Source organism: Humulus lupulus, chromosome 3 (assembly GCF_963169125.1).
Source record: "Humulus lupulus chromosome 3, drHumLupu1.1, whole genome shotgun sequence".
NCBI lineage: Eukaryota > Viridiplantae > Streptophyta > Magnoliopsida > Rosales > Cannabaceae > Humulus > Humulus lupulus.
The window spans coordinates 240,202,914-240,228,788 of NC_084795.1; the positions used below are offsets into that span (position 1 = coordinate 240,202,914).

Here is a 25,875-nt window from a genome sequence, read left to right on the forward strand (position 1 = left end):
CCTAAACCAAGTTGATTCTTGATAAATGAAATTTAAATTAACTATTGTTAATTGTTGATAAATTTCATTTAAATTGACTTATTTTTTGTAAAAAATTAATTAATTCGAATTTTTTGATAAATTCTAGAAAATTAATTGTGGTATTTTTGCAAATGAAATAAATTTTGGTATTTTTGCATAAATTCATAGAATTGCTCATATAGTAATATGATTAGGCCCATCCAATTATAACATGTATGTTTGCACTATATGTGGTATTTTTGCAATTGGGTTTAGATGCATATAGTGGCCCATATGTTTGCAAGATATATGGATTTTTTGCCAAATAAAATATTCATAAAATGATAGGTTTTATTTGAGCCCATTAGAAAATGTAAAGTTTAAATTCCTCTCTTGTGGGTGGTTCCACTTGTTAAGGCTCATTTGCTTTGCATGACTATAGTGGGTCTAATCAATTAATAACAATTAATAAAATGAAGGTTTAAATTCCTGTCTTTTGGACCCTGTATGGAAGTTTGGGGGTCTTAGTAGTGAGAACGATATACTGAACCCAGCCCTCCTCCATTCAAGCTCAATTGTTAAGGCCCATTTACCTAAGTTGGACTTAATTGTATAGGTTCATTATATTAGTTAAACCTAAATATTGATTAGTAACAAATTAATTGAATTTGTTTCAATGTGACACTTTAGAATTAATAGGAAATTATAGGACTTTGGTTTTAAAAATTTAATTTTTTCAATTTTTTGGAGAACCATAGTCATTAATTTTCTAAAAATAAATAATAAAAATACTATTTTTTTAATTTTATAATGAGCTTATTTTAAGAATATTATTCGATCTCCACCGATGGTTTAACAACGTCAATAGCTTAATGGGGCCCCGAGACGCTTTAATTCGTCCCCCTACGTAAGGTGTTCATTAGTTATTTCGACAAGGTTAGATTTCGAAAGATAGATAATTATAGGTCAAATTCTACTAGACTCACCCCTACGGTGACGACTATGACTAAATCTATTGATTATCGAAACCGTGGGTCTAGCTCAAAAAATAAGATATTTTATTTTCTTATTTTGATCGAATAGTAGGTTGTTAATAATAGTGTCCATTATTAAATAAATTTACAACTTTATTTAACTAGAGGTATTTTTGACTCTCGCCAACCGAGACAAGGATATCATAGATTAGTTAAAAACCTAAAGAAATAGAGATATGATTATTTTGGTATATTTTTTTCTCATATCTTATATATTTTTGGTATATATTGTGCTATTTCTTGAAATTTGTGTAAATAGGAGTTTTACTGAGAAAATGTGATTGATTTCTATTTTATTGATAATTTGTAGTATAAGTATGGTTGTGTCTACTCCCATCCTTTCTCAACTTTCGATGAAGAAACTCACTGGAGAAAACTTCCTTAAATGGAAGCAAAACATCAACATAGTGTTGATTGGTGACAACTCCAAGTTCGTCATGACTGAGGAATCCCCAGAAGTTCCAGCTAAAGGAGCTACCAAGTCTGTGAGGGATAAGTATGAGTGTTGGCAGGCAGCTAACAACAAGGCGCGGTACTACATGTTGACTAGTATGGTCGACACTCTCAAGACAAAGATGGAGAATGTCGAGACGGCCTACAAAATCATGGATCAACTCCAAGACATGTTTGGTGCCAAGTCAGCGCAGGCTCGTTTGGAAGCCACCAAGAAATATGCCAATGCTCGGATGACACCTTCTCAACATGTTCGGGATCACCTGATCAAGATGACAAACTACTTTCAGGAAGATGAACTACATGGAGCAACAATAGATGAGGAAACTCAAGTTGGCTTAATCCTCAACAGTCGCTCTCCAGCTTTCCTGTTGTTCACCACCAACTATGTGTTGAATAAACTCAACTATGGTCTGACGCATCTCATGAACTAGCTTCAGACTTTTGAGTCTATCATGGGTGGACCAATTAAGGGAGGATAAAAGAAGACAATTGTTACTACTATTGCTGATCCAGCTAAGGCTGAAGCTAACCAAGCTTTGTCTTCGAAAGCTGGAAACAAGAGGAAAGGTGGACAAAACAACAACCCCAAGCATGCAAAGGCTGCAAAGATGAGTGCACAACCAAATGCACAGAATCCTAAGGGGAAGAACAAGAAAGGTAAAGGTAAGTGTTTTCACTGCAAAGAGAAGAGGCATTGGAAACGGGACTGCCCCAAGTTTCTAGCAGCAAAAAACAAAGGTAATGATTAAAGTTCATTTATCTTAGAAACATGTGTTTTAGAGAATGATAAATCTGCTTGGATTATTGATTCTGGATCTACTAACCATGTTTGGAACTCTTTACAGCTTCTTGAATTGTGGGAGGAAGTGGACGAAGGCAGCTTAAAGCTTAGAGTTGGAAACATAGTGTTCATTGTGAGCCAAGCTAGAGGAAGAGCTCGTCTGAAGTTCGGAAATAAATTTTTAACTTTAAATGATGTATTTTTTATTCCAGATTTTAGTATAATTTTAATTTCAGTTTCCATGTTGCAATTAGAACAATTTGTTATGACTTTCACAAGTTCTAATATATCTATTTCTTTCAATGGATCACAATTGTGTATTGCATGTTTGGAAAACGGGCTTTATATTCTACGACCTAACGAACCCCTCGCTCTTAGCAATGATTAATTCAAAGTAGCTAAACCTAGGACCAATAAACGTAAAAAGACCAATAACGATAATATGACATATTTATGGCACTTGAGACTAGGTCACATTGGCTATGATAGGATTCAAAGACCTACAAAGGACAGGCCTTTGAGGGAACTCACCTTAGGGGAATTACCTATCTGCAAATCTTGTCTAGAAAGAAAACTGACCAAGCGTCCATTCTTTGTAAAGGGTGATAGGGCCAAAGAACCACTTGGACTTGTGCATTCAGATGTTTGTGGACCTTTGAATGTACAAGCCAGTGCTGGTTTTGAGTATTTCATCTCTTTCATTTACGATTACTCTACATACTCATGTCTTTACCTAATGCATAGGAAATCAAAAACATTTTCAAAGTTTCAGGAATTCTTAGCAATGGCTCAGAACCAATTAAGTAAAACGTTAAAGATCTTGTGATCTGATAGGGGTGGAGAATATTTGGATATGCAGTTCCAAGATCATTTAACTGAACTTGGGATTTTATCACAACTTACTGCCCCGAGTACCCCGCAACAAAATGGTGTAGCGAAATGCCGAAACAGAACTATATTGGAGATGGTTAGATGCATGTTTAGTTACTCAACTCTACCAACTTCATCTGGGGACATGAAATTGAAACCGTGAACGACATTCTCAATGTAGTGTCGTCTAAATCAATCCCAAAAACACCTTTAGAATGCTAGAATTGTCGTGAACCTAGTTTACACCATTATATAATCTGGAGGTGTCCCGCCCACGTCCTAAGAAAAAAGGAAGGAAAGCTAGAACCGCGAACTAAAGTTTGCATGTTTGTTGGCTATCCTAAAGGTACTCGGGGTGGACTTTTCTATAGTCATTCATAAAAGAAAGTGTTTACTTCTACAAATGTTACTTTTCTGGAAAATGACTATGTCCAAAACTTCAAACCACGCAGCAAAGTAGTTTTAGAGGAGATGGTTGAAGAATTGACTCCAACCAATGTTCCATCTTCATCGACGTGAGTTGATGATGAAATTCCCACTCTTCATGTACAACCGACGCAAGTAGATTTAAATGAAGAAAGTACCACTATTCCTGAGCAAACAATCACGGAGCCTCGTCGTAGTGGGAGGGTTTCTAGAAACCCAGTTCTCTATGGTTTGGATGGTGAAACCAATATGGTTGTTGGTGACACTAGTGATGATGATCCGTTGTCTTTCAAACAAGCAATGGCTATCCCTAAAAAGGAACTATGGCTCGAAACCATGAAACAAGAAATGGAGTCCATGTACTCAAATTCCTTCTGGGATCTTGTGGAAGCACCTAATGACTTTAGGGCCATTGGGTGCAAGTGGATCTACAAGAAGAAATGAGGTGTTGATGGAAATATCAAGACTTATAAAGCTCGATTAGTTGCAAAGGGTTATACCCAAAGAGAAGGCATGGACTATGAGGAAACTTTTAGTCTGATAGCCATGCTCAAGTCCATTCGCATCCTCCTATCCATAGCAGCCGCTCTTGACTATGAGATCTGGCAAATGGATGTCAAGACAGCTTTTCTTAATGGAAAGCTTGACAAAGTCATTTATATGGATCAGCTAGAAGGTTTTAAAGTAGCTGGACAAGAAAGAAAAGTTTTCAAGTTGAATAGTTCCATCTATGGAATTAAATAAGCTTCTCGTTCCTGGAATCTTAGGTTTGATGAAATAATCAAAACCTATGGATTTGAACAAAATATTGATGAGCCTTGTGTTTACCAACTAAAGGAAAATCAAATAGTGGTATTCTTGGTTCTTTATGTAGATGATATCTTACTCATTGGAAACAGTGTTAAGAAATTTCCAGATGTGAAGAATTGGTTGAGCACTCAATTCTAGATGAAGGATTTGGGTGAAGCAAGTTATGTTCTAGGTCTCCAGATCATCAGGGATAGAAAGAACGGACTCTTAGCTCTATCTCAAGCAGCATACATAGATAAAGTGCTTGAACAATTCTCAATGAAAAATTCCAAGCAAGGACGTTTACTGTCCCACCATGGAATTCATCTTTCAAAGAAGCAGTCTCCCCAGACTCCTGAAGAGGAAGATGCAATGAGAAAAATTCCTTATGCATCTGCAGTTGGAAATCTGATGTATGCTATGTTGTGTACTAGACCAGATATCTGCTATGCAGTGGGAGTAGTGAGAAGGTATTAGTCAAACCCAAGACCGGAACATTGGATAGTAGTTAAGCATATCTTGAAGTATTTAAGGCGGACTACGGATTATATGTTAGTCTACAAGGGTGGTGTTCTGAACCCTATAGGCTACACCAATTCAGATTTTTAGACTGATGTCGATGACAGGAAGTCTAATTCTGGAATGGTGTTAACTCTTGGGGGTGGAGCTGTGATATTGAGAAGTGTAAAGCAGTCTGCAATCTCAGATTCCACCATGGAGGCTAAGTACATAGTCGCGTTAGAAGCAGCTAAGGAAATAGCCTAGCTAAAGAAGTTTTATTCGGATCTTGGTGTTATTCCAGAAATGGATAAACCGCTTGTGTTGTTTGGTGACAATACAGGAGCGATAGCCAACTTGAAAGAATCTCGTAGTCATAAGAGGAGTAGGCATATAGAAAGGACGTATCACATAATTCGAGATTATGTGGCCAAGGGAGATGTGAAGGTTATGAAGATTGCAACTGAAGATAATCTTGCAGATCCGTTTACAAAGACACTACCAGAAGCTACATTTGATAAGCATATCAAAGAAATGGGATTAGCAGAATTAAGACATTAGTTTCAATTAGTTCAAGTGAGATTTTGTTGGGGTTTTTTTCCCTAATTAAAACCCAACTTCGTTGTAATCTCATTTATTATCAATAAAAGAATAGAAATCATTTTTGGCTTGGTCAATCACTTTTCTCACATGTTTTATTTTCATGATTATTTGTTTAATATAAACTTCTATTAAATCATGAGCATATAGCTAATCGTATTTATAGTGACGTAATCACAATGGAATATAAATATGATTATATGTTCAAAATAAATTAGTCATAAGATTAGTCAGTGCACAGGATTTACACTGACTTTCCAATCTACGATATGATCTGCTTACACATTGCAGTGTTATGTTCTTTCCAGAACATTAGCAAAGTAGATAAGATCGGATGTATTTGTTACATCAGACAGGACCGATATTGTTGCATAAATTTAAGCAATTAAAATGTGCAAGTATACACAGTCAGCAACGAGTAATATAGTAGTAAGTGAGTATCGTCTCCACAGGGATTTCAAATTAAGCAAATGCAAAACAAACTAAATAACAATTTAAAAGTAAAAGAAAAAGGAATTATGAGAATGAATGTAATATGGATCTGAAATTAAATGGTTGCAATTAATTCTAATTAAAATATAGCTAAGATGTCAGCAAAATTTAATTCGAGAATGGACTAATGGATCTGAATGGCTATTTCCCCCTATGTTGATCTGCCCAGTTGTTATAGCAATCGTTCAGCAATTATGCACAGAGTTAACAAATTTCTAAATAAGCCAGTGAGATTTTTCCAAAACCCACTGAGGTAATTCCACAACGTAATTCAATACATTCCTATATTAAACCAGGTTGTAAAACATGCAATTACACACCAAATCTCAGGTTATACAAGGTAGAAAAATATTCTTATTTCACTCACTAAGAACTCCCTAAACATGGTATTCCTCTTGTATCATTCAAGTTAATTCCACTAGATAGATTCTTCCCAAAATCAGATCTAGCTAATTAAATTGTTAGTCATGGCCAGTAATTAACAATCATTTAACATTCATCTCACTTGAATGAACAAAGGAAAATTACTAAACTCATGCATTTCATTAATAAGTCATAACATAGGGTTCATAGCCATCCAAATCTCAAAATGATTAGTTCATGTCTAAACTGAAAATTACAACCCCATGTAAAAATAGTTCATCCATGGTAACGACAGTTCACAGATTAATCAAAATAAGAGTATACACTACAATAGAAGGAATGTAGAAGAAAGAGAGAGTAGTAAAGTCTTGTACTAAAATCCTCTTCCTTCCTAGCCGTGAGCTTCTTTGATCTTTCCTTTCTGTGTATCTCTCTGTTTTTTCTCTCCTTTTTTTTTCTATACTCTTCTTGCTGAAAAAATGTATATTCCTCCACGTACTGTGTCCTCCCCCCTTCTATTTTGGATGTCCTCTCTTCTTGGGGTACTTTCCTTTTCACCTTACCCTAATTAGAAAGCCCATTGTCATCTTCGGTCCATTACTCCTTGCCACCTCAACCAGCTGACTTAATTCTTTAAATGGGTGCCACATAGGCGCTGAAATCAGTAAATAACTGCAGCTGGCTTTTGTCCACGTCAGTCTTCATTTTCCAAATTTGCTAACATTTTGGCCTACAGCATTCGAGCAGCAATTCCAACTTTATGTCCCCTTTTTCTTTTGATTCCCTTGGCGAGTTTAAGGTTCCTTTCCTAGATAACAAAACACACATATTTACATAAATATTTACAATTACTACCAACAAATCACAAGACTCTTGAATTGACACACTAATTAGAAAATAAAGGTAAAAACTAAACAAACTTACAATTAACAACACCATCATTACTCTTTTCACCCAAAATTCAAGTTCAAAGTTAATAAAAATAACTCTAAATCATAGAGTTATCACACCCCAAACTTGGCATATTGCTCATCCTCGAGTAATGAAAAAGAGAAACAAAACAACACCACAAAAACTAAGATAGCAACAACACAGATTTGTACATGAGAGAGTCCTGAACAATCAATCAGTCAATCATGGCTTAGTGAAAAAAAATGCTCTCAGAAGTGTGTGGAATGGAATGATGTGATGGTAGTGATTATGCCCTGACTTTATATGTCTCATTCCCATTTTCAGTGCTAATGATATCACTAATGCCTCCCTAAAGTAACCCAATCAATAGTGTGTGCAAATGCTTCCCACCAACACCTTGAATTCCTCTAACAACTACTCTTGATCCTCAAGTTTAAATATCTGCTCCCATAGGTTGAATTAGTGCAATCCTCTCCACTAATGTAGTCTAGCTTTACCCCCTAGAGCAAAAGGACTTTACTCGGCTTGTAATGTAAGGCTTAGGTTAGGGTAGGATAAAAGGTAATATTTCTATGGCTTATAACCTAACCACCTCAACTTATCAAGAACCTCTCTTATTAATTTTTTTTTTTTCAAGCTTTCACCCCAAAATGTATTTGTAACCCACAATGAATCATTTGATTTAGCTCTAATTCTCTTGCTACTGTTATTTGTATTTCTTTATTATTATTATTATTTTTATATATATATATATATATTTAATTTTTCTTTTCTTTCTTTTTTTTTCATTTTCTTTTTTTTTCTTTCTAAAAACAACATGACATTGAAACAGCAAAAAGATATATAGCAAGAGAATTATGTACATTTTCTTGTGAGCTCATTCCCACACACCCCACACTTAAATCCCATCATTGTCCCCAATGTGGCTAATAAATGAAACTTGGAATAGCTCACCACATGGCTAAAAACTAACCCCACTCACCCCAAACTTACTACAAATAATCTGTTCTTGATAAATTTCAGCAGCTAGGTTTGGTTAATGAAAGTTAAAAATATCAATTTAAGCAGGGGGTTATCATTAATGACAGGTATTAAGAAAGAATAGGCGAAGTAGCTCAAACTAAGGGTGACTAAGGGAATTAATAATACGGGGAAAGCTTGAAAGGCCCAAACGTCCAAAGATGGCCTAAATCATTTCTAAAGGGCAAAACTAGCTAGGATTTCGCCTCAAGGGTTGCACTAATCAATTCTAGAAGCTTAAAATTTCACAAGATGTTGGTTATTCGAGAAATTCAAAGTATGGTGGGATAACACAAGTACACATCTATTGAAACAATCACAAAACAATGGCATTAATGATAGCACTAGCACCTAAACAAGCACATTTAACACATACAGTCAGGGCATCACACAAATGTAGGAAGGTGGAAGATCTCATCATCGAGCGCTACACTAAGCCAGATTAAACCACAATATCTCTCAAGCACAAGTACAACTAACACACCAACACAACTATGAAATTTCAAAGCTAAAACAGAAATTAAACAACCTAGACGAACAACATACTAAGAACAGTCACATAAACATAAAATAACATAAATTAATAGAAAACAAAACAAAAGGGAAAGGAAACCCCCTCTACTCGGAGTCCTCGCCATGGGACTCCTCTTTGTCATCAACATCGTCAGATTTCTGCCTAGCTTCTGGGGAAGAGAATCTCTCAAGTGAACTGAGATCCTTAACACCTTTTTTCGGGCCATACTTCTGTCTTTGCCGAGACATGTATCAGTAACATCAATGGCAAGCTAATACTGTCAAGAGAGGTGCACACACACAGGACCAGCCAAACAAACCCCCAATAATTCACCTCCAAATAATCAAGAATATTCAGCAAAAACAACAACTCCAGGGGAACCCCAAGCAGAATAGCAAACCACCATAATGCACCCAAATGCCGCAGAGAAAACCAAACTTGTTTAAAGGATTCAATAGCCGAGAGTGGACCCAGATCGTGTGCTACCCACGCCAGAAGAAAACAAAGCTAGTGTGGGTACTGTGCGGGATGGAGAGGGAGAGGCGGGGCAGAGGACGACTAATTTGGGAAATTGCCTTTAATTTCTCTGTTTTCTTGATATTTTTGCTGTTGCTTTTTATATACTTTTGTTATATTTTTTTTTTTTTGTCTTTATTATCATTAACCAGCCGAGCCCTTTGACAGGGGTTCTGTATTGTGCCTCAAATTTGCCCTGTAAAGATGCCTGCTTGCTAAATTTCATGTTGTAGCGTCCTGGAGCATTTATAACTTGCTTTCCAAAACTGAATTTCTTCCCCAAAGTAGAGAAAATCAGCAACTGTCAACCCCCAAAACTGCACCAGTGCATCAAAATCAAGATTTACCCTACCTCCAATGGACCTAAAAAAATAAAAATAACATGCAGCAACAATAAAAAAAAATGAATAACACTAAAGTAAAGAAAGTAAAATTTGAACTAAGTACTATAAAATATAACTATATGTATATATATTTTTATCCTGCTTTTTTGTTCTTTTCTTTTTCTTTTTTTTTAGTGCATTTTTATTCTTTCTTTCTTTGAGTTGCTTTACAAATGAATCCTCCAAAACCATAGCAACCCAAACTTCATCATTTTTTTTTCTAAGGTTCTTTCAAGGAAACCGAGGTTTGGTATTGCTCAACCTCGCTTCTCCCAAACTTTACTCCTTTCCTTGTTACCTTAAATGCTCTTCCCAAATGCTCATCATATAATTCCACTACACCATTGGGAAACACCTTGCTCACTAAGAACCCACCATCACACCTTGATTTCACTAGAGAGTTTGAGAAAAAAAAACACTTTATTCCCAACTTCCAACATTTGTGATTTAGGCTTGCTACTATGTTTCTTTTTCTTCTTCTTTTTCTTCGGTAGCTTTGGAGAATGCGATGGTTTTTCTTCCTTACTTATGCATGGCTCCCCACCTTTCTCAATTTCTTCAAAAGGGACCTTTTTCTTGACTCCATTGCTATACTTTCCATGCATCTTTTCAATCAACTTGAAGTTAGAAACACTTATGGCCAAACAAGCTTCAACTTCATTAGGAGAGCGTATAGGATTAAAAACCTTGAATGTGACTTGTTCGTCTTGAGCTCGAATGGTGAGCTCTCCTTTTTCAACATCTATCAATGTCCTCCCGGTGGCAAGAAATGGTCTCCCCAAAATGATCGGTACATTCCTATCTTCCTCATAGTCAAGAATAATGAAATCCACCGGAAAAATAAACTTGTCAACTTGTACTAGGACGTCTTCAATCTTTCCCTCCGGATGCACCATAGAACGGTCAGCCAATTGCAAGGTGAGTGTAGTTGGCCTTGCTTCTCCAATTCCCAACTTCTTAAAAATGGACATGGGCATCAAATTAATACTAGCTCCCAAATCACAAAGAGCTTTACCCACATCTCTTCCACCAATCGAACATGGAATTGTAAAACTACCCGGATCCTTCAACTTAGGAGGAATTTTACTCTTCAACATGGCACTACAGCCTTCCGTCAAGGCCACCGTTTCAAACTCACCAAGTCTCCTTTTCTTAGTCAAAATGTCCTTCAAAAACTTTACATAATTTGGCATTTGCTCCAAGGCCTCCACTAGTGCTTCAAAACGTCTAAAAACCTCCGGAATTGGCCATCTTGTTGTTGTTTTTGAAATCTTTGAGGAAATGGTGGAGGTGGCTTGCTCAAACACTTTTCTACCGCAGATTGCTGAATTGATGTTGTAGCATTCTGGGTAATTTCAGCAGCTGAACTTGCTGAGTTTTCCCTCTTCTCTTCACCAATTTGGATTGAAGTGGGCTCGTTTTTTCGCTTATCTTTCTCCTTATTTAACTCCAGATTTTTCCCACTCCTCAAAGTCACCACCTTGCACTGCTCGGTGCCATCCCTCCTTGGATTTTCGGTGTCACTTGGCAAGGAACCTTGGGGTCGATTTTTCAAGTCATTAGCTAAATGCCCCAATTGAATTTCCAAATTCTGAAGAGAAGCTGCCTGGCTTTGAATTACAGCGTCATTCTTTGCCATATAATCTCTCATTAAACTCTCCAAGGAACTAGATTGAGAGCCTTGAGATTGGTGAGGTTGTTGAGCCCTTGACTGTTGAGAAAAACCTGGCGGAAATGACTGTTTCCCTTGTGCTGGCGCTCCACTTGAACTTGCTCCTTGACCCCCCCACGACAGATTTGGATGTTGCCTCCACACTGGATTATAAGAATTTGAATATGGGTTGTTGTTGCGGTTGAAATTATGATTACCCACATAGCAAACCGAGGCTGGATTTGAAGGGCAGTTCTCAAAAGTATGCCCATCCCCACAATACACACATGATACTTCTGCACTTTGAATGGCAGCAGCTGGCTGTACATTTCCTCCCATACTCATGTTCTTTAAAATGTTGGTCATTGAGGCCATTTGAGCGGTTAAAGCGGTTAGAGCATCTACTTCAAGAACACCCGCTACTTTTCGGCTTGTAGGAGCTCTAGTATTTGACCATTGGTAGTTATTGCTTGCTATTCTTTCCAAAATCTCAAATGCTTCGTTGTAAGACTTGGAAAGAATGGCTCCATTGGCTGAAGCGTCTAATACCATCCGAGAGGCTGCATTGAGACCATTGTAGAATGTCTCCATTTGTATACAATGTGGGATACTGTGGTTTGGACATTTTCTTAAAAGCTCTTTGAATCTTTCCCACGCGTCACTAGTGGACTCATCTTCCAGCTGCTGAAACGACATGATTTCACTTCTAAACTTTGCATTTCTGGCGGGAGGGAAGTATTTTCTTAGAAATTTCTCAGCCAAGTCATTCCAATTTGTAACCGAATCGGGAGGAAGGGTGTTGAGCCATGATCTAGCTCGGTCCCTTAAAGAGAACGGGAATAACTTCAGCCTCAATGCCTCTTCACTTACTCCTTGTAGCTTAAAAAAATCGCTCACCTCCAAAAATGAGCGAAGATGGAGATGAGGATCTTCCGTTGGCATCCCACTAAACTGCCCCACGGTTTGGAGCATTTGAAACATGACCGGTTTGAGCTCAAACTGGGGTGCTTGTATTTCGGGCCTCACAATGCCTGGATTGAGCTCATTAAACATGGGGGCAGCGTATTCCCTTATTGCTCTGGCTCTATCATCCGCCAAAACAATAGGATTAACTATGTTCTGGGCACCCCCTTCGTCGTCAACATGTTCAGCCATAGTGCAGCGGCTTTTAACCTTTTGTGCCTTTCTCCTTTTTCTGAAAGTGCGTTCAATTTCGGGGTCAATAGGAGCAAGTTCAAAGTCTTCTTGTTTGTTCATGAACTAGATGAAACCTGAAAATACACAGCCCAAGCAAGCAGACTTAAAAACAAACAGAAATAAGTTGCAAACTAGTTGATAATACAAAATTTTAATTTTCAATCCCCGGCAACGGCGCCAAAAACTTGTTACGTAAATTTAAGCAATTAAAATGTGCAAGTATACACAGTCGGCAACGAGTAATATAGTAGTAAGTGAGTATCATCTCCACAGGGATTTCAAATTAAGCAAATGCAAAACCAACTAAATAACAATTTAAAAGTAAAAGAAAAAGGAATTATGAGAATGAATGTAATATGGATCTGAAATTAAATGGTTGCAATTAATTCTAATTAAAATATAGCTAAGATGTCAGCAAAATTTAATTCGAGAATGGACTAATGGATCTGAATGGCTATTTCCCCCTATGTTGATCTGCCCAGTTGTTATAGCAATCATTCAGCAATTATGCACAGAGTTAACACATTTCTAAATAAGCCAGTGAGATTTTTCCAAAACCCACTGACGTAATTCCACAACATAATTCAATACATTCCTATATTAAACCAGGTTGTAAAACATGCAATTACACACCAAATCTCAGGTTATACAAGGTAGCAAAATATTCATATTTCACTCACTAAGAACTACCTAAACATGGTATTCCTCTTGTATCATTCAAGTTAATTCCACTAGATAGATTCTTCCCGAGAGAGTAGTAATGTCTTGTGCTAAAACCCTCTTCCTTCCTAGCCGTGAGCTTCTTTGATCTTTCCTTTCTGTGTATCTCTCTGTTTTTTCTCTCCTTTTTTTTCTGTACTCTTCTTGCTGAAAAAATGTATATTCCTCCACGTACTGTGTCCTCCCCCCTTCTATTTCGGCTGTCCTCTCTTCTTGGGGTACTTTCCTTTTCACCTTACCCTAATTAGAAAGCCCATTTCCATCTTTGGTCCATTACTCCTTGCCACCTCAGCCAGCTGACTTAATTCTTTAAATGGGTGCCACATAGGCGCTGAAATCAGTAAATAACTGCAGCTGGCTTTTGTCCACGTCAGTCTTCATTTTCCAAATTTGCTAACATTTTGGCCTACAGCATTCGAGCAGCAATTCCAACTTTCTGTCCCCTTTTTCTTTTGATTCCCTTGGCGAGTTTAAGGTTCCTTTCCTAGATAACAAAACACACATATTTACATAAATATTTACAATTACTACCAACAAATCACAAGACTCTTGAATTGACACACTAATTAGAAAATAAAGGTAAAAACTAAACAAACTTACAATTAACAACACCCTCATTACTCTTTTCACCCAAAATTCAAGTTCAAAGTTAATAAAAATAACTCTATATCATAGAGTTATCACGTGTGGGAATGAGCTCACAAGAAAATGTACATAATTCTCTTGTTATATATCTTTTTGCTGTTTCAATGTCATGTTGTTTTTAGAAAGAAAAAAAAAGAAAGAAAAGAAAAATTAAATATATATATAAAATAATAATAATAATAATAATAATAAAGAAATACAAATAACAGTAGCAAGAGAATTAGAGCTAAATCAAATGATTCATTGTGGGTTACAAATACATTTTGGGGTGAAAGCATGAAAAAAAATATATATTAATAAGAGAGGTTCTTGATAAGTTGAGGTGGTTAGGTTATAAGCCATAGAAATATTACCTTTTATCCTACCCTAACCTAAGCCTTACATTACAAGCCGAGTAAAGTCCTTTTAATCTAAGGGGTAAAGCTAGACTACATTAGTGGAGAGGATTGCACTAATTCAACCTATGGGAGCAGATATTTAAACTTGAGGATCAAGAGTAGTTGTTAGAGGAATTCAAGGTGTTGGTGGGAAGCATTTGCACACACTATTGATTGGTTTACTTTAGGGAGGCATTAGTGATATCATTAGCACTAAAAATGGGAATGAGACATATAAAGTCAGGGCATAATCACTACCATCACATCATTCCATTCCACACACTTCTGAGAGCATTTTTTTTCACTAAGCCATGATTGACTGATTGATTGTTCAGGACTCTCTCATGTACAAATCTGTGTTGTTGCTATCTTAGTTTTTGTGGTGTTGTTTTGTTTCTCTTTTTCATTACTCGAGGACGAGCAATATGCCAAGTTTGGGGTGTGATAACTCTATGATTTAGAGTTATTTTTATTAACTTTGAACTTGAATTTTGGGTGAAAAGAGTAATGAGGGTGTTGTTAATTGTAAGTTTGTTTAGTTTTTACCTTTATTTTCTAATTAGTGTGTCAATTCAAGAGTCTTGTGATTTGTTGGTAGTAATTGTAAATATTTATGTAAATATGTGTGTTTTGTTATCTAGGAAAGGAACCTTAAACTCGCCAAGGGAATCAAAAGAAAAAGGGGACAGAAAGTTGGAATTGCTGCTCGAATGCTGTAGGCCAAAATGTTAGCAAATCTGGAAAATGAAGACTGACGTGGACAAAAGCCAGCTGCAGTTATTTACTGATTTCAGCGCCTATGTGGCACCCATTTAAAGAATTAAGTCAGTTGGCTGAGGTGGCAAGGAGTAATGGACCAAAGATGGAAATGGGCTTTCTAATTAGGGTAAGGTGAAAAGGAAAGTACCCCAAGAAGAGAGGACAGCCGAAATAGAAGGGGGGAGGACACAGTACGTGGAGGAATATACATTTTTTCAGCAAGAAGAGTACAGAAAAAAAAAGGAGAGAAAAAACAGAGAGATACACAGAAAGGAAAGATCAAAGAAGCTCACGGCTAGGAAGGAAGAGGGTTTTAGCACAAGACTTTACAACTCTCTCTTTCTTCTACATTCCTTCTTTTGTAGTGTATACTCTTATTTTGATTAATCTGTGAACAGTTGTTACCATGGATGAACTATTTTTACATGGGATTGTAATTTTCAGTTTAGACATGAACTAATCATTTTGAGATCTGAATGGCTATTTCCCCCTATGTTGATATGCCCAGTTGTTATAGCAATCGTTCAGCAATTATGCACAGAGTTAACAGATTTCTAAATAAGCCAGTGAGATTTTTCCAAAACCCACTGAGGTAATTCCACAACGTAATTCAATACATTCCTATATTAAACCAGGTTGTAAAACATGCAATTACACACCAAATCTCAGGTTATACAATGTAGCAAAATATTCCTATTTCACTCACTAAGAACTACCTAGACACGGTATTGACAGTTGATAGGATAAGTAAACATACCGTTATTATCTATTCTAGTCATATCATATAGTTGACCGTAGGTCAATTCAATCTCAATTCTAAGTGGTTAGTATTCTAACTGGTTGTATTATTTGAGTTCTTTGACTTGTTCCTTACCAGCTTACCCTACGGACTAGCCCATACTTACATCTTGGGAACTCGGTAGTATAATTGAGTGGGAGTGTAATCATAGATATGAACATCTATAGCTTCTGATGAAGAGCTAAAATGATGGTTTCCTTTTAGTTTGGTTCAAGGTGCTAAATGATAGAGATCTCATTTCAGTAATTAATATTAGTTTACTGAAATATCATTTACAAGGAACAAAATGTTTTAAGGATAAAATACAATGAGGGGTAAAACAGTATTTTAGTCCCATCTCATTGTAGATCGTCTATAGAGGATTGAGTGAAAATTATGGTTGTAACAATGGATAATTAATAATGTATCTATATTGCTTATAGAATGTTCTATGAATTCAAGAGTGCAATTCCGAGTCTTTAGTGGAGTCACGAGGAATTAATAAGTTAGTAAATTTATTTGTTAGATTTATGATAACTTATTGGAGCTTGATTTCATAGGCCCATGGTCCCCACTGTACCTTGGATAATATTCTCTAGATAGTCTCAATTAATTGATTTAGTTATCAATTAGAATTATCAAAGTTGACCAGGTCAATTTTGGATAGTTTCACAGAGTTATACAATTTAGAAAAGAAAAAAGAAATTATGGCAAATTTATTAATTAAGATAAATTGGTATCTAAATTAATAAATAAAGTTAAATAAAGGTTCAAATTATAAATAATTAATTTGATAAATGATTTAAATAATTATTTAATTAATTAAATCAATAGAAAATAATGCAGGCCTTGATTTTAAGTCCAATGGGCTTATAATCAAATGGGAAATTTCACGGGCCTAAAGCCCATGATAATTTCGACCTAGGGTTGTTAATCGGCTATTATTTATTTTTATTTTTAATTAAATAAATGACCTAATTGAGTCTATAAAAGGAATGCGAAGAGAGAGTTGAAAATATAAGTCAAAACAAAAGTTGAAACACAAGTTTCTGATAGGTTTTAGATTCTCTCTAAATATAAGTCATTTTCTAAGCCTTATTATTCTTTTCTTTTCTTCTCTTTGTATCTATCTCATGTGATATGAATTGTCCACTCTAGTCTAGGTGATTCTAAGGATACTATGGAAGGTTGTGAATAAAATTGAAGATCGGTTCAGTTTCTTGTTAATACTCTGTGACAGAACGGAAACAAGGGTTAGAGAAACTGAAGGAAGGACTAATTCATTTCACTGCGTATAATGTAAGTATTCTTATCATTATTTCTCTTTGAATTCAATTTTAGAAATATATTCTAGGTTGCCTCATATTAACTTGTTTAATATTAGATCTACATGAAAATAAATAAAGAGCATGTATAAGTTTCCTATAACACTAGTCAAACAATACTACCGCAACAATCTCAGATAGTTGCCCTAGAGAGTGAGGCATAAAAGCGAATTTAGAAGGGGATTTGATCCTGAAAAAATATTACTAGACAACATTGCACTAAGGAGACCTAATTATGACCTAGAAAATCATTCCAACCTACCCTAGTCACTGTGCTAGCATATACTACCGCTAGAGTCTCAAATAGTTATCCTATAGAGTAATGTTGACGGTGAGAACTCGTCAACGAAGTTAAGTTAGAAAAATCAAAGTCTATTTCTTATCAATCAAGAACTTCGACTATATAATCAAAAACTTAGAAACTTAGACAATAGTTGCAGAAGAAAAATGGGGAAAAGAACTTGTATTCCTTTGTTGTCTCAAGCTACAGTGTTTTTTCCAACCCCCTTCCATGTGGAAGTGGGGTTCCCTTTATAGTGGTCTCTAATGGCCCCTGATACATTGTGGTCCAGGGGACCAGATGGTACACAAGTACATTGTCAGGAGAGTGGTCTCAAGGGTAGTGGTGTTGGCTCCAGTACATGGTCAGGTTCTGTGGGGATGTCTCCACTACTTATTTAGTACAAGTGTCAGAGGAGTGGCTCTAGGCGTAGTGGTGCTGGTGGTGGTGTTAACTCTGAAATCTGGTTAGAGGCATACAGGCCATGTCCCCTCTCCTAGTACACCCACTACTTTTCTGGCATGAGTATTCGGATCAGACATATGTGGTCTTAAAGGTTGTACCCCGTACAAGATTGTACTAGTACGATCCTTTTGAATTATACTGGGGCTTTTACCTCTAAATGTTAGGGTCTCCATAGGTCTTCATAGGAGACACCCTCTTGAGGTGTAGGGTGTGAGACACCTAGTGCACGCAAGGGTCGTGGCACGAAACGAAGCTCTTGGGTCCTTGGCGCAAGGTGCCCAAACCACCTCAAGGCCACCCACAAGACGTGGGTGTTAGGTGCGCAAGACGGCCCCTCGCAAGGCCTTAGTGGTGCGGCACTGATGGCGCGAGACGCCCCCTCGCGAGGCCCTGGTGGCGCGACACTGATGGCGTGAGATGCCTCCTCGCGAGGCCCTGGTGGCGCAGCACTGATGGCACAAGACGCCCCCTCGCAAGGCCCTGGTGGCACGATACTGATGGTGCGAGATGCCCTTCGTGAGGCCATGGTGGCGCGGCACCGATGGCGCGAGATGCCCCTCGTGAGGCCCTCATGGCATGGCATTGATGGCGCGAGACACCCCTTGCGAGGCCCCGATGGCGCAGAACTAATGGCGCGAGATGCCCCCTCGTGACGCCCCGGTGCCGTGGCACTGATGACGCGAGACGCCTCCTTGCGAGGCCCTGGTGGCGCAGTGCTGATGATGTAAGACGCCCCTCGCGAGGCCCTGGTGGCGCGACCTTGATGGCATGAGACGCCCCTCTCACGAGGCCCTGGTGGTGTGGCACTGATGGTGCGAGATACCTCCTCGCGAGGCCCTAATGGAACGAGACGCCCCCTTGCGAGGCCCTGGTGGCGCGGCCCTGATGGCACGAGACGCTCCCTTGCAAGGCCCTAGTGGCGCGGCCCTAGTGGCGTGAGATGCTCCTTCGGGAGGCCCTGGGCAGGCGCAGGGCACGCAGGATGCTAAACCATCTAGGCAGGCGCGCGAGGCGTGGCCTCGCTGGGTGTGCTGGGAGGAGGCTAGCGCGAGATGATGGTGGCCCGAGGGCACCACGGCTCAACCACGTATGTAGGCGTTCATGGGACCTAAGCACGTACTTTGGGTCTTTTACAAGCATGGAATTTTGAGCATCTACAAGTAATATAGAGTTGTGACTTTAGAAGGTGATCCAATCCCGATCTCATATTACTAAAGATCTTAATTATTAAAATCTTAACTTATACAGAATCTTTATTTATTTTCATGTATATCTAATATTAAACAAAGTAATACGAGATAGCCTAAAACATGTTTCTAAAATTGAATTCAAAGAGAAACAATGAATAGAATACTTACAGTATACGCAGCAGAAATAAAGAGTCATTCCTTCAGTTTCTCTAACTCTTGTATCCTCTCTGTCGCAGAGTATTATCATGAAACAGAACCGATCTTCTATTTTCTTCACAACCTTCCAATGTATCCTTAGAATCACTTAGACTAGTGTGGGAAATTCTCAACACATGAGATAGATACAGAGAAGAATAAGAGAAAATAATCAACGAGGCTTAGAAAAGGACTTGTGTTTAGAGAGAATATAAAACTATCAGAAAACCAGCGATTAAACTTATCTGTCATCTCAGAAATCTTAACTTATGACTTCTCTCTAAGCACTCCTTTTATAGACTCAATTAGGCCATTTAATTTAATTAAAAAATCAATAAAATAATAGTCATTTTGAAGCCCTAGGTCGAAATTATCATGGGCTTTAGGCCCGTGAAATTTCCCATTTGATTATAAGTCCATTAGACTTAAAATCAAGGCTTGTATTATTTTCTATTGATTTAATTGATTAAATAATTATTTAAATCCTTTACCAAATTAATTATTTATAATTTGAACCTTGATTTAAACTTATTTATTAATTTAGATACCAATTTATCTTAATTAATAAATCTGCCATAATTTCTCTTTTCTTCTCAAAATTACACAACTCTGTGAAACTATCGAAAATTGACCTGGTCAACTTTGATAATTCTAATTGATAATTAAATCAATTAATTGAGACTATCTAGATGATTTTATCCAAGGTACAATGGGGACCATGGGCCTATGAAATCAAGCTCCAATAAGTTATCATAAATCTAACAAATAAATTTACTAACTTATTAATTCCTCGTGACTCCACTATAGACTCGGAATTGAACTCTTGAATTCATAGAACGCTCTATAACAAATATAGATACGCTATTAATTATCCATTGTTACAACCACAATTGTCACTCAATCCTCTATAGATGGTCTACAATGAGATAGGACTAAAATACTGTTTTACCCCTCATTGTATTTATCCTTAAAACACTTAGTTCCTTGTAAATGATATTTCAGTAAACTAATTTAATTATTGAAATGAGATCTCTATCATTTAACACCTTGAACCAAACTAAAGGGAAACCATCGTTTCACTTCTTCATTAGAAGCTATAGATGTTCATATCTATGATTAACACTCCCACTCAATTATACTATCGAGTTCCCAAGATGTAAGTATGGGCTAGTCCATAGGGTAAGCTGGTAACGAACAAGTCAAAGAACTCAAATAATACAATCAGTTAGAATACTAACCACTCAGAATTGAGATTGAATTGACCTATGGTTAACTATATGATATGACTAGAATAGATAATAACGGTATGTTTACTTATCTTATCAACTGTCAATATCAGTCTAGTCCAATGTAACAAATACATCCGATCTTATCTACTTTGCTAATGTTCTGGAAAGAACATAACACTGTAATGTGTAAGTAGATCATATCGCAGATTGGCAAGTCAGTGTAAATCCTGTGCACTGACTAATCTTAGGACTAACTTATTTTGAACATATAATCATATTTATATTCCACTGTGATTACGTCACTATAAATAAGATTAGCTATATGCTCGGGATTTAATAGAAGTTTATATTAAACAAATAATCATGAAAATAAAACATGTGAGCAAAGTGATTGACCAAGTCAAAAAATCATTTCTATTCTTTTATTGATAATAAAATGAGATTACAAAGAATTTGGGTTTTAATTAAGGCATAAAACCCCAACACCCTGGTCAACAAATACTACCGCTAGAGTCTCAAATAGTTGTCCTAGGGAGTAAGACATAGTAGTGAATTTAGAAGGGGGTTCGATCCAGAAAAAATATTACTAGATAACATTGCACTAAGATATAGTAGTGAATTTAGAAGGGGATCCGATCCTGAAAAATTATTACTAGATAAAATTGCACTAACTAGACCTAATTATGACATAATGAATCGTTCCAACATACCCTAGTAAACCAACACTAACGCCAGAGTCTCAGATAGTTGTCATGCTGAGTAAGATAGAGTAGGTGAATGTAGAAGGGGATTTGATCCCGAAAAAATATTACTAGATAACATTGCACTAATATATTGTAGTGAATTTATAAGGGGATCCGAACCCGAAAAATTATTACTACATAACATTGCACTAAGCAGACCTAATTATGACATAATGAACTGTTCCAACGTACCCTAGTAAACCAATACTACCGCTAGAGTCTCCGATAATTGTCATGCTGAGTAAGATAGAGTAGTGAATTTAGAAGGGGATCCAATCCCGGAAAAATATTACTAGATAACATTGCACTAAGATATTGTAGTGAATTTAGAAGGGGATTTGATCCCAAAAAATTAGTACTAGATAACATTGCACTAAGCAGACCTAATTATGACATAATGAACCATTCCAACGTACCCTAGTAAACTAATACTACTGCTAGAGTCTCAAATAGTTGTCATGTTGAGTAAGATAGAGTTGTGAATTTAGAAGGGGATCCGATCCCAAAAAAAAAATTACTGTATAACATTGAACTAAGCCGACCTAATTATTACATAATGAGTCGTTACAACGTTAACTAGTCACCGAGATAACCTATACTATATGTAATAATATACAGTGCATTATATTTTTTTCAACTTGTGATTACATTTTTCTAATTTTTTTCTTTTTCATATTTTAAATAATACATATAAATAATATTTTTTAAAATAAAATAAAAATAAAAAATATATAAAATACTTGTTAAAATAAGAGGCTTTTTTTCTTAAAAAAAAAAAAGACATTATTTTTTAAAAATAATGATAAAAATAATAAAAAATAAAATTTTTGAAATTAACAAAAAAAAGAAATTAAAGAATGTCAATAAAAAAATTGAGAAAAAGTGTTAGAAATGAATATAAAATTAATTTTTTGTTTAATTAATGGGGTGTTTTTATATATTATTGAGTGCAAATATAATGTCCCTAATATACAAATATATATATATATATTTTTCTATTTTGAAACAACAAACAAATTTTAATTTTAAAAGTTTCAATTAAGGGTTTTTTTATTTTAATTTCGTTTTTTATTATCAAAATAATTCTCACTATTAATAAAATAAAATCAATACTATAATTTGGTTGCTTTATTAAATTCTCGAAAAAAATTTAGTTTATGATAAGAATTAATTAAATTTTTAAATATCTACCAATAATAAAATTATACAGTTTTACCTTATCAAATTTGTATTTAATTTCATTTTTTAAAATTTATTAAATCAAAAAATTGTGGTAGTTGTATTAAATGACTTAAATTATTCTTGTTATTTTCTATTTATTTTTTAAATGCATTTAATTGACCAAATTTGTAATTAAAATTATAGTGGCTGAAATTAATGGGTGATTTTTATTAAAAATATAATACTAAATTATAAAAATTGGTAGTTGCCGAAATTAATGGATAAATGATTTAAAAAGACAATATTAAATTAAATGTGGCTACATGATTACTGATTACATTTGGGAAGTAACAACATATTAATTATTTATTCATTAAATTAAGAAAGTGTGGTTCTTGTATTAAATGGCATAGTTTAATATTGTTATTTATTTTTTCGGTTTTGAATTTATTTTCGTTTTTTGTTAAATGCATTTAATTTGTGAAATTGGTTATTAAAAAATAGGTGGCCGAAATTAATGGGTGTTTTTTTTATAAGCTAGAAATAATATTTAATTAATGTGAATGCATGATTAGTGATTACATTGGGAAGTTACCACGTATTAATTATTTATTCTTTCAATAATATTTTATTATTTATGTTAAAGGAATCCAAAATATTTTATTAAGAATGTGAAAGGTTGCATTATTTCTTCATAACACACTATATAAATATATTGTCATATAACCTAAACCGATTGTGTTATTTATTTTACACACATTCAACTACCATGTCTATCATCAACATATCAGATTCAACCTATTCAAAGAATGAAGATAACTCTTTACTCTTTCATTCCAAAGATGATGAAGTAAATTCTCCATTGAAGAAGATCAAGGTTGAGAAGTTTGACAATGATGTAAAGTCTCAATTGAAAAATATCAAGACTGAGAAGTTTAGCGATGATGAGAAAGATGTGAATCCACTTGATGCTCAACTAGAGTACAATCCAAATAGAATATATTTCGATATTATGTTCCAAAAATTTATCGAAAATTTCAGTCGTCTACTTGAATTGAAGAACAACATGGATGAATTTGTTAGAGAGATGACAAGATGTGCATTTGCGATGCAAACTCTGCATGGATCAATGGCCAACTATTTTGATGTAGAGAGGAAAAAGAACGAGGTGTGGGAGAAATATTTGAAGGAGAAGGAGAAGAAGATGACAAAGAAGAATGACAATCTCTAAAATGCTTCAAGTGTTTTTTTTTTTTTTTTAATTTAATGTTTCTATGTGTTTCTTTAGGTCTAACTATAATATTTTTATTCTATTATGTTTTAATTTTTTTCATGGACATTTTCTTATTAGAATTTGGTATGAATAGAAACTTTTATTTCTTTTTGGGTCTTCAAATAAAATCTTATTATTATTTATTTATTAATAATGTTAATAATTTTGTTGGAGTGAAATTGTCCAATTTTTAAAAAAAAAAAATTAATGTTGAAATTGTATATTAATTTTCGGTTTTCAATTTAAAATTATAGTTTAATTTTTTAATTAATAATTAACAATTGACCATTAAGCAATCTCTATATTAATGGACTTTATAAATTACCTAACTAATTATATTAAATGAATATATTTCCTTATTAGGCAATATAGGACTAATGAATAAATATCTAATTTCACAACAATAATAATTTGATTTTCCCAAGAGAATACAAAGAGATGCTTCTTTTCAAAAATCAAAATAGTTTTTTAATTGTAACACTCTGGTTACTCCAAGACCGTTACTTGAACTTTGAACCGTGCTTAACTCGCTAATCAAGTTCTTTGGTTATAAACGTGCATCTAGGTGTTATTAATAGGTTAAGGTGAAAAACTAATCAAAAGGAAAGGATATATTTTAATTAAAAAATAAAACTGTTCATAGGTCCATAAAAACGTTTACAAGTTATTTACAATCCAAAATGGTCATTACAATATAAAAGTTACAACCCACCGACCTAAGCAACAAAAATAGGGTTAACCCCCTAGTTCCTCCGAGAAACTCCTTGGTCGTGGTGGTCAAGTGGCCGCATATGTACACATCACCACCTAAGCTCTCCACTCAAGGTCGGTGAGCTTTTCTTTCCCTTTACCTGCACAACATAGGACCCATGAGCCAAAGCCCAGCAAGAAAACGCATTACTGCATGTAAATAATATCAAATGATGATCGTGATAATCATACAGAGCTTATAGCCCTGAACAGATGAGTGATTAACACTTTGAGGTTCTGTTTAACCATGATGGGGCTTATATCCCTAATCAGATGAGTGACTGACGAGCAAGTCACTGACATAAACTAGATGAGTAACTGATGGGTAGTCACTAGCTTAAACATATGAGTGACTGATGGGTAGTCACTAGCTTAAACAGATGAGTGACTGATGGGTAGTCACTAGCTTAAACAGATAAGTGACTGATGAGTAGTCGCTACGAGCTCAGCACCCATAGCCATGTGACGATGTAGTCACCTGGGCCTTTTGACCCTGGCTCTAAGTGACTAGCCATAGGCTAGAAAAATGCTTTTAGCTTTCATCGAACTTGAGGTCGGTCCGGCATTAATGCTCATGATGAGTCATTCAATGCAGATGTTGATTAGATCTAATCTTTGTTAGCTTGCGTTAAACACGCTAAGATCGTTCTTGACTTATTAGTCAATACCATGTGACCAGTGCTCAGTACTACTGCCGAACTTGACTAGTGAGTCACAGCTTCTCAATTAATACTGACACCATTGCAAAATCTGACTAATTAGTCAATGCCATGCAAAAGTGAGCAAGATTTGCTAAGCATTTGATATGCAATCAATGTCCATATTTAAACACTCAACATGCCTCATGAATAACCATGCATGTCACATATGGGGTGCAGTTTTCTTACCTCTGGTTCGAGCAAGAAATAGTAAAAGAACGACCCTTGAGAACGATCGACCTTTTGATTCCTTAGTGGTTACCAAGTCATAACCAATTATAACCTCCATTAATGAAAATCAACGCTAAAAGGGTCTTGACCTAAAACTCACTCCCAGGACCTCAAATTGTACCCAAACAGTGAGTAGATTTGATCCTGAGCCTTAGGAATTGAAACTCCGAGCCAAAAACCCTTAAAAATGCCCAAAACAGGGATCTAGAAAAATAGGGTAGTGCTACAGCGCTGCCCCCCTAGCGCCTCAATGCTACAAGTAGAGAGAAACTGCCATGGGACAGCGCTGTAGCGCCCTCCCTTGGGCGCTACAGCACTAGGACCAGGCAGTTTCTGCCATGGTTTTTTCCTCCTTCGACACCACCATTTCCAACGTGAACCAAAAGCTTCCAAACCTCATTTTAAGTCCCAAATGAACCCAAAACCCATCTACACATGTCCTAGGCACCATAACCCAAGTAACCCTAGCCAAAAACTCCCATCAATTCCCATTATCCAACCTAGAAATCCAAGTTGAAATCCAAAACAAAACAGAGCAAAGCTAGAGTTTTAAT

General features: G+C 35.9%; 1 protein-coding gene and 1 non-coding gene across 2 annotated transcripts; one reads left to right on the plus strand and one right to left on the minus strand.

Moving 5' to 3' along the window:
- Positions 1–10,864: 10,864 nt before the first annotated feature.
- Positions 10,865–12,562, minus strand: LOC133825500 (uncharacterized). The gene has a single exon (XM_062258431.1). The coding sequence runs from the start codon at positions 12,560–12,562 to the stop codon at positions 10,865–10,867; it is 1,698 nt and encodes a 565-aa protein (XP_062114415.1).
- On the plus strand, positions 11,913–12,019 carry LOC133828337 (small nucleolar RNA R71). Its single transcript, XR_009890963.1, has one exon. It is a non-coding gene; the product is annotated as a small nucleolar RNA R71 (small nucleolar RNA).
- Positions 12,563–25,875: the final 13,313 nt, after the last annotated feature.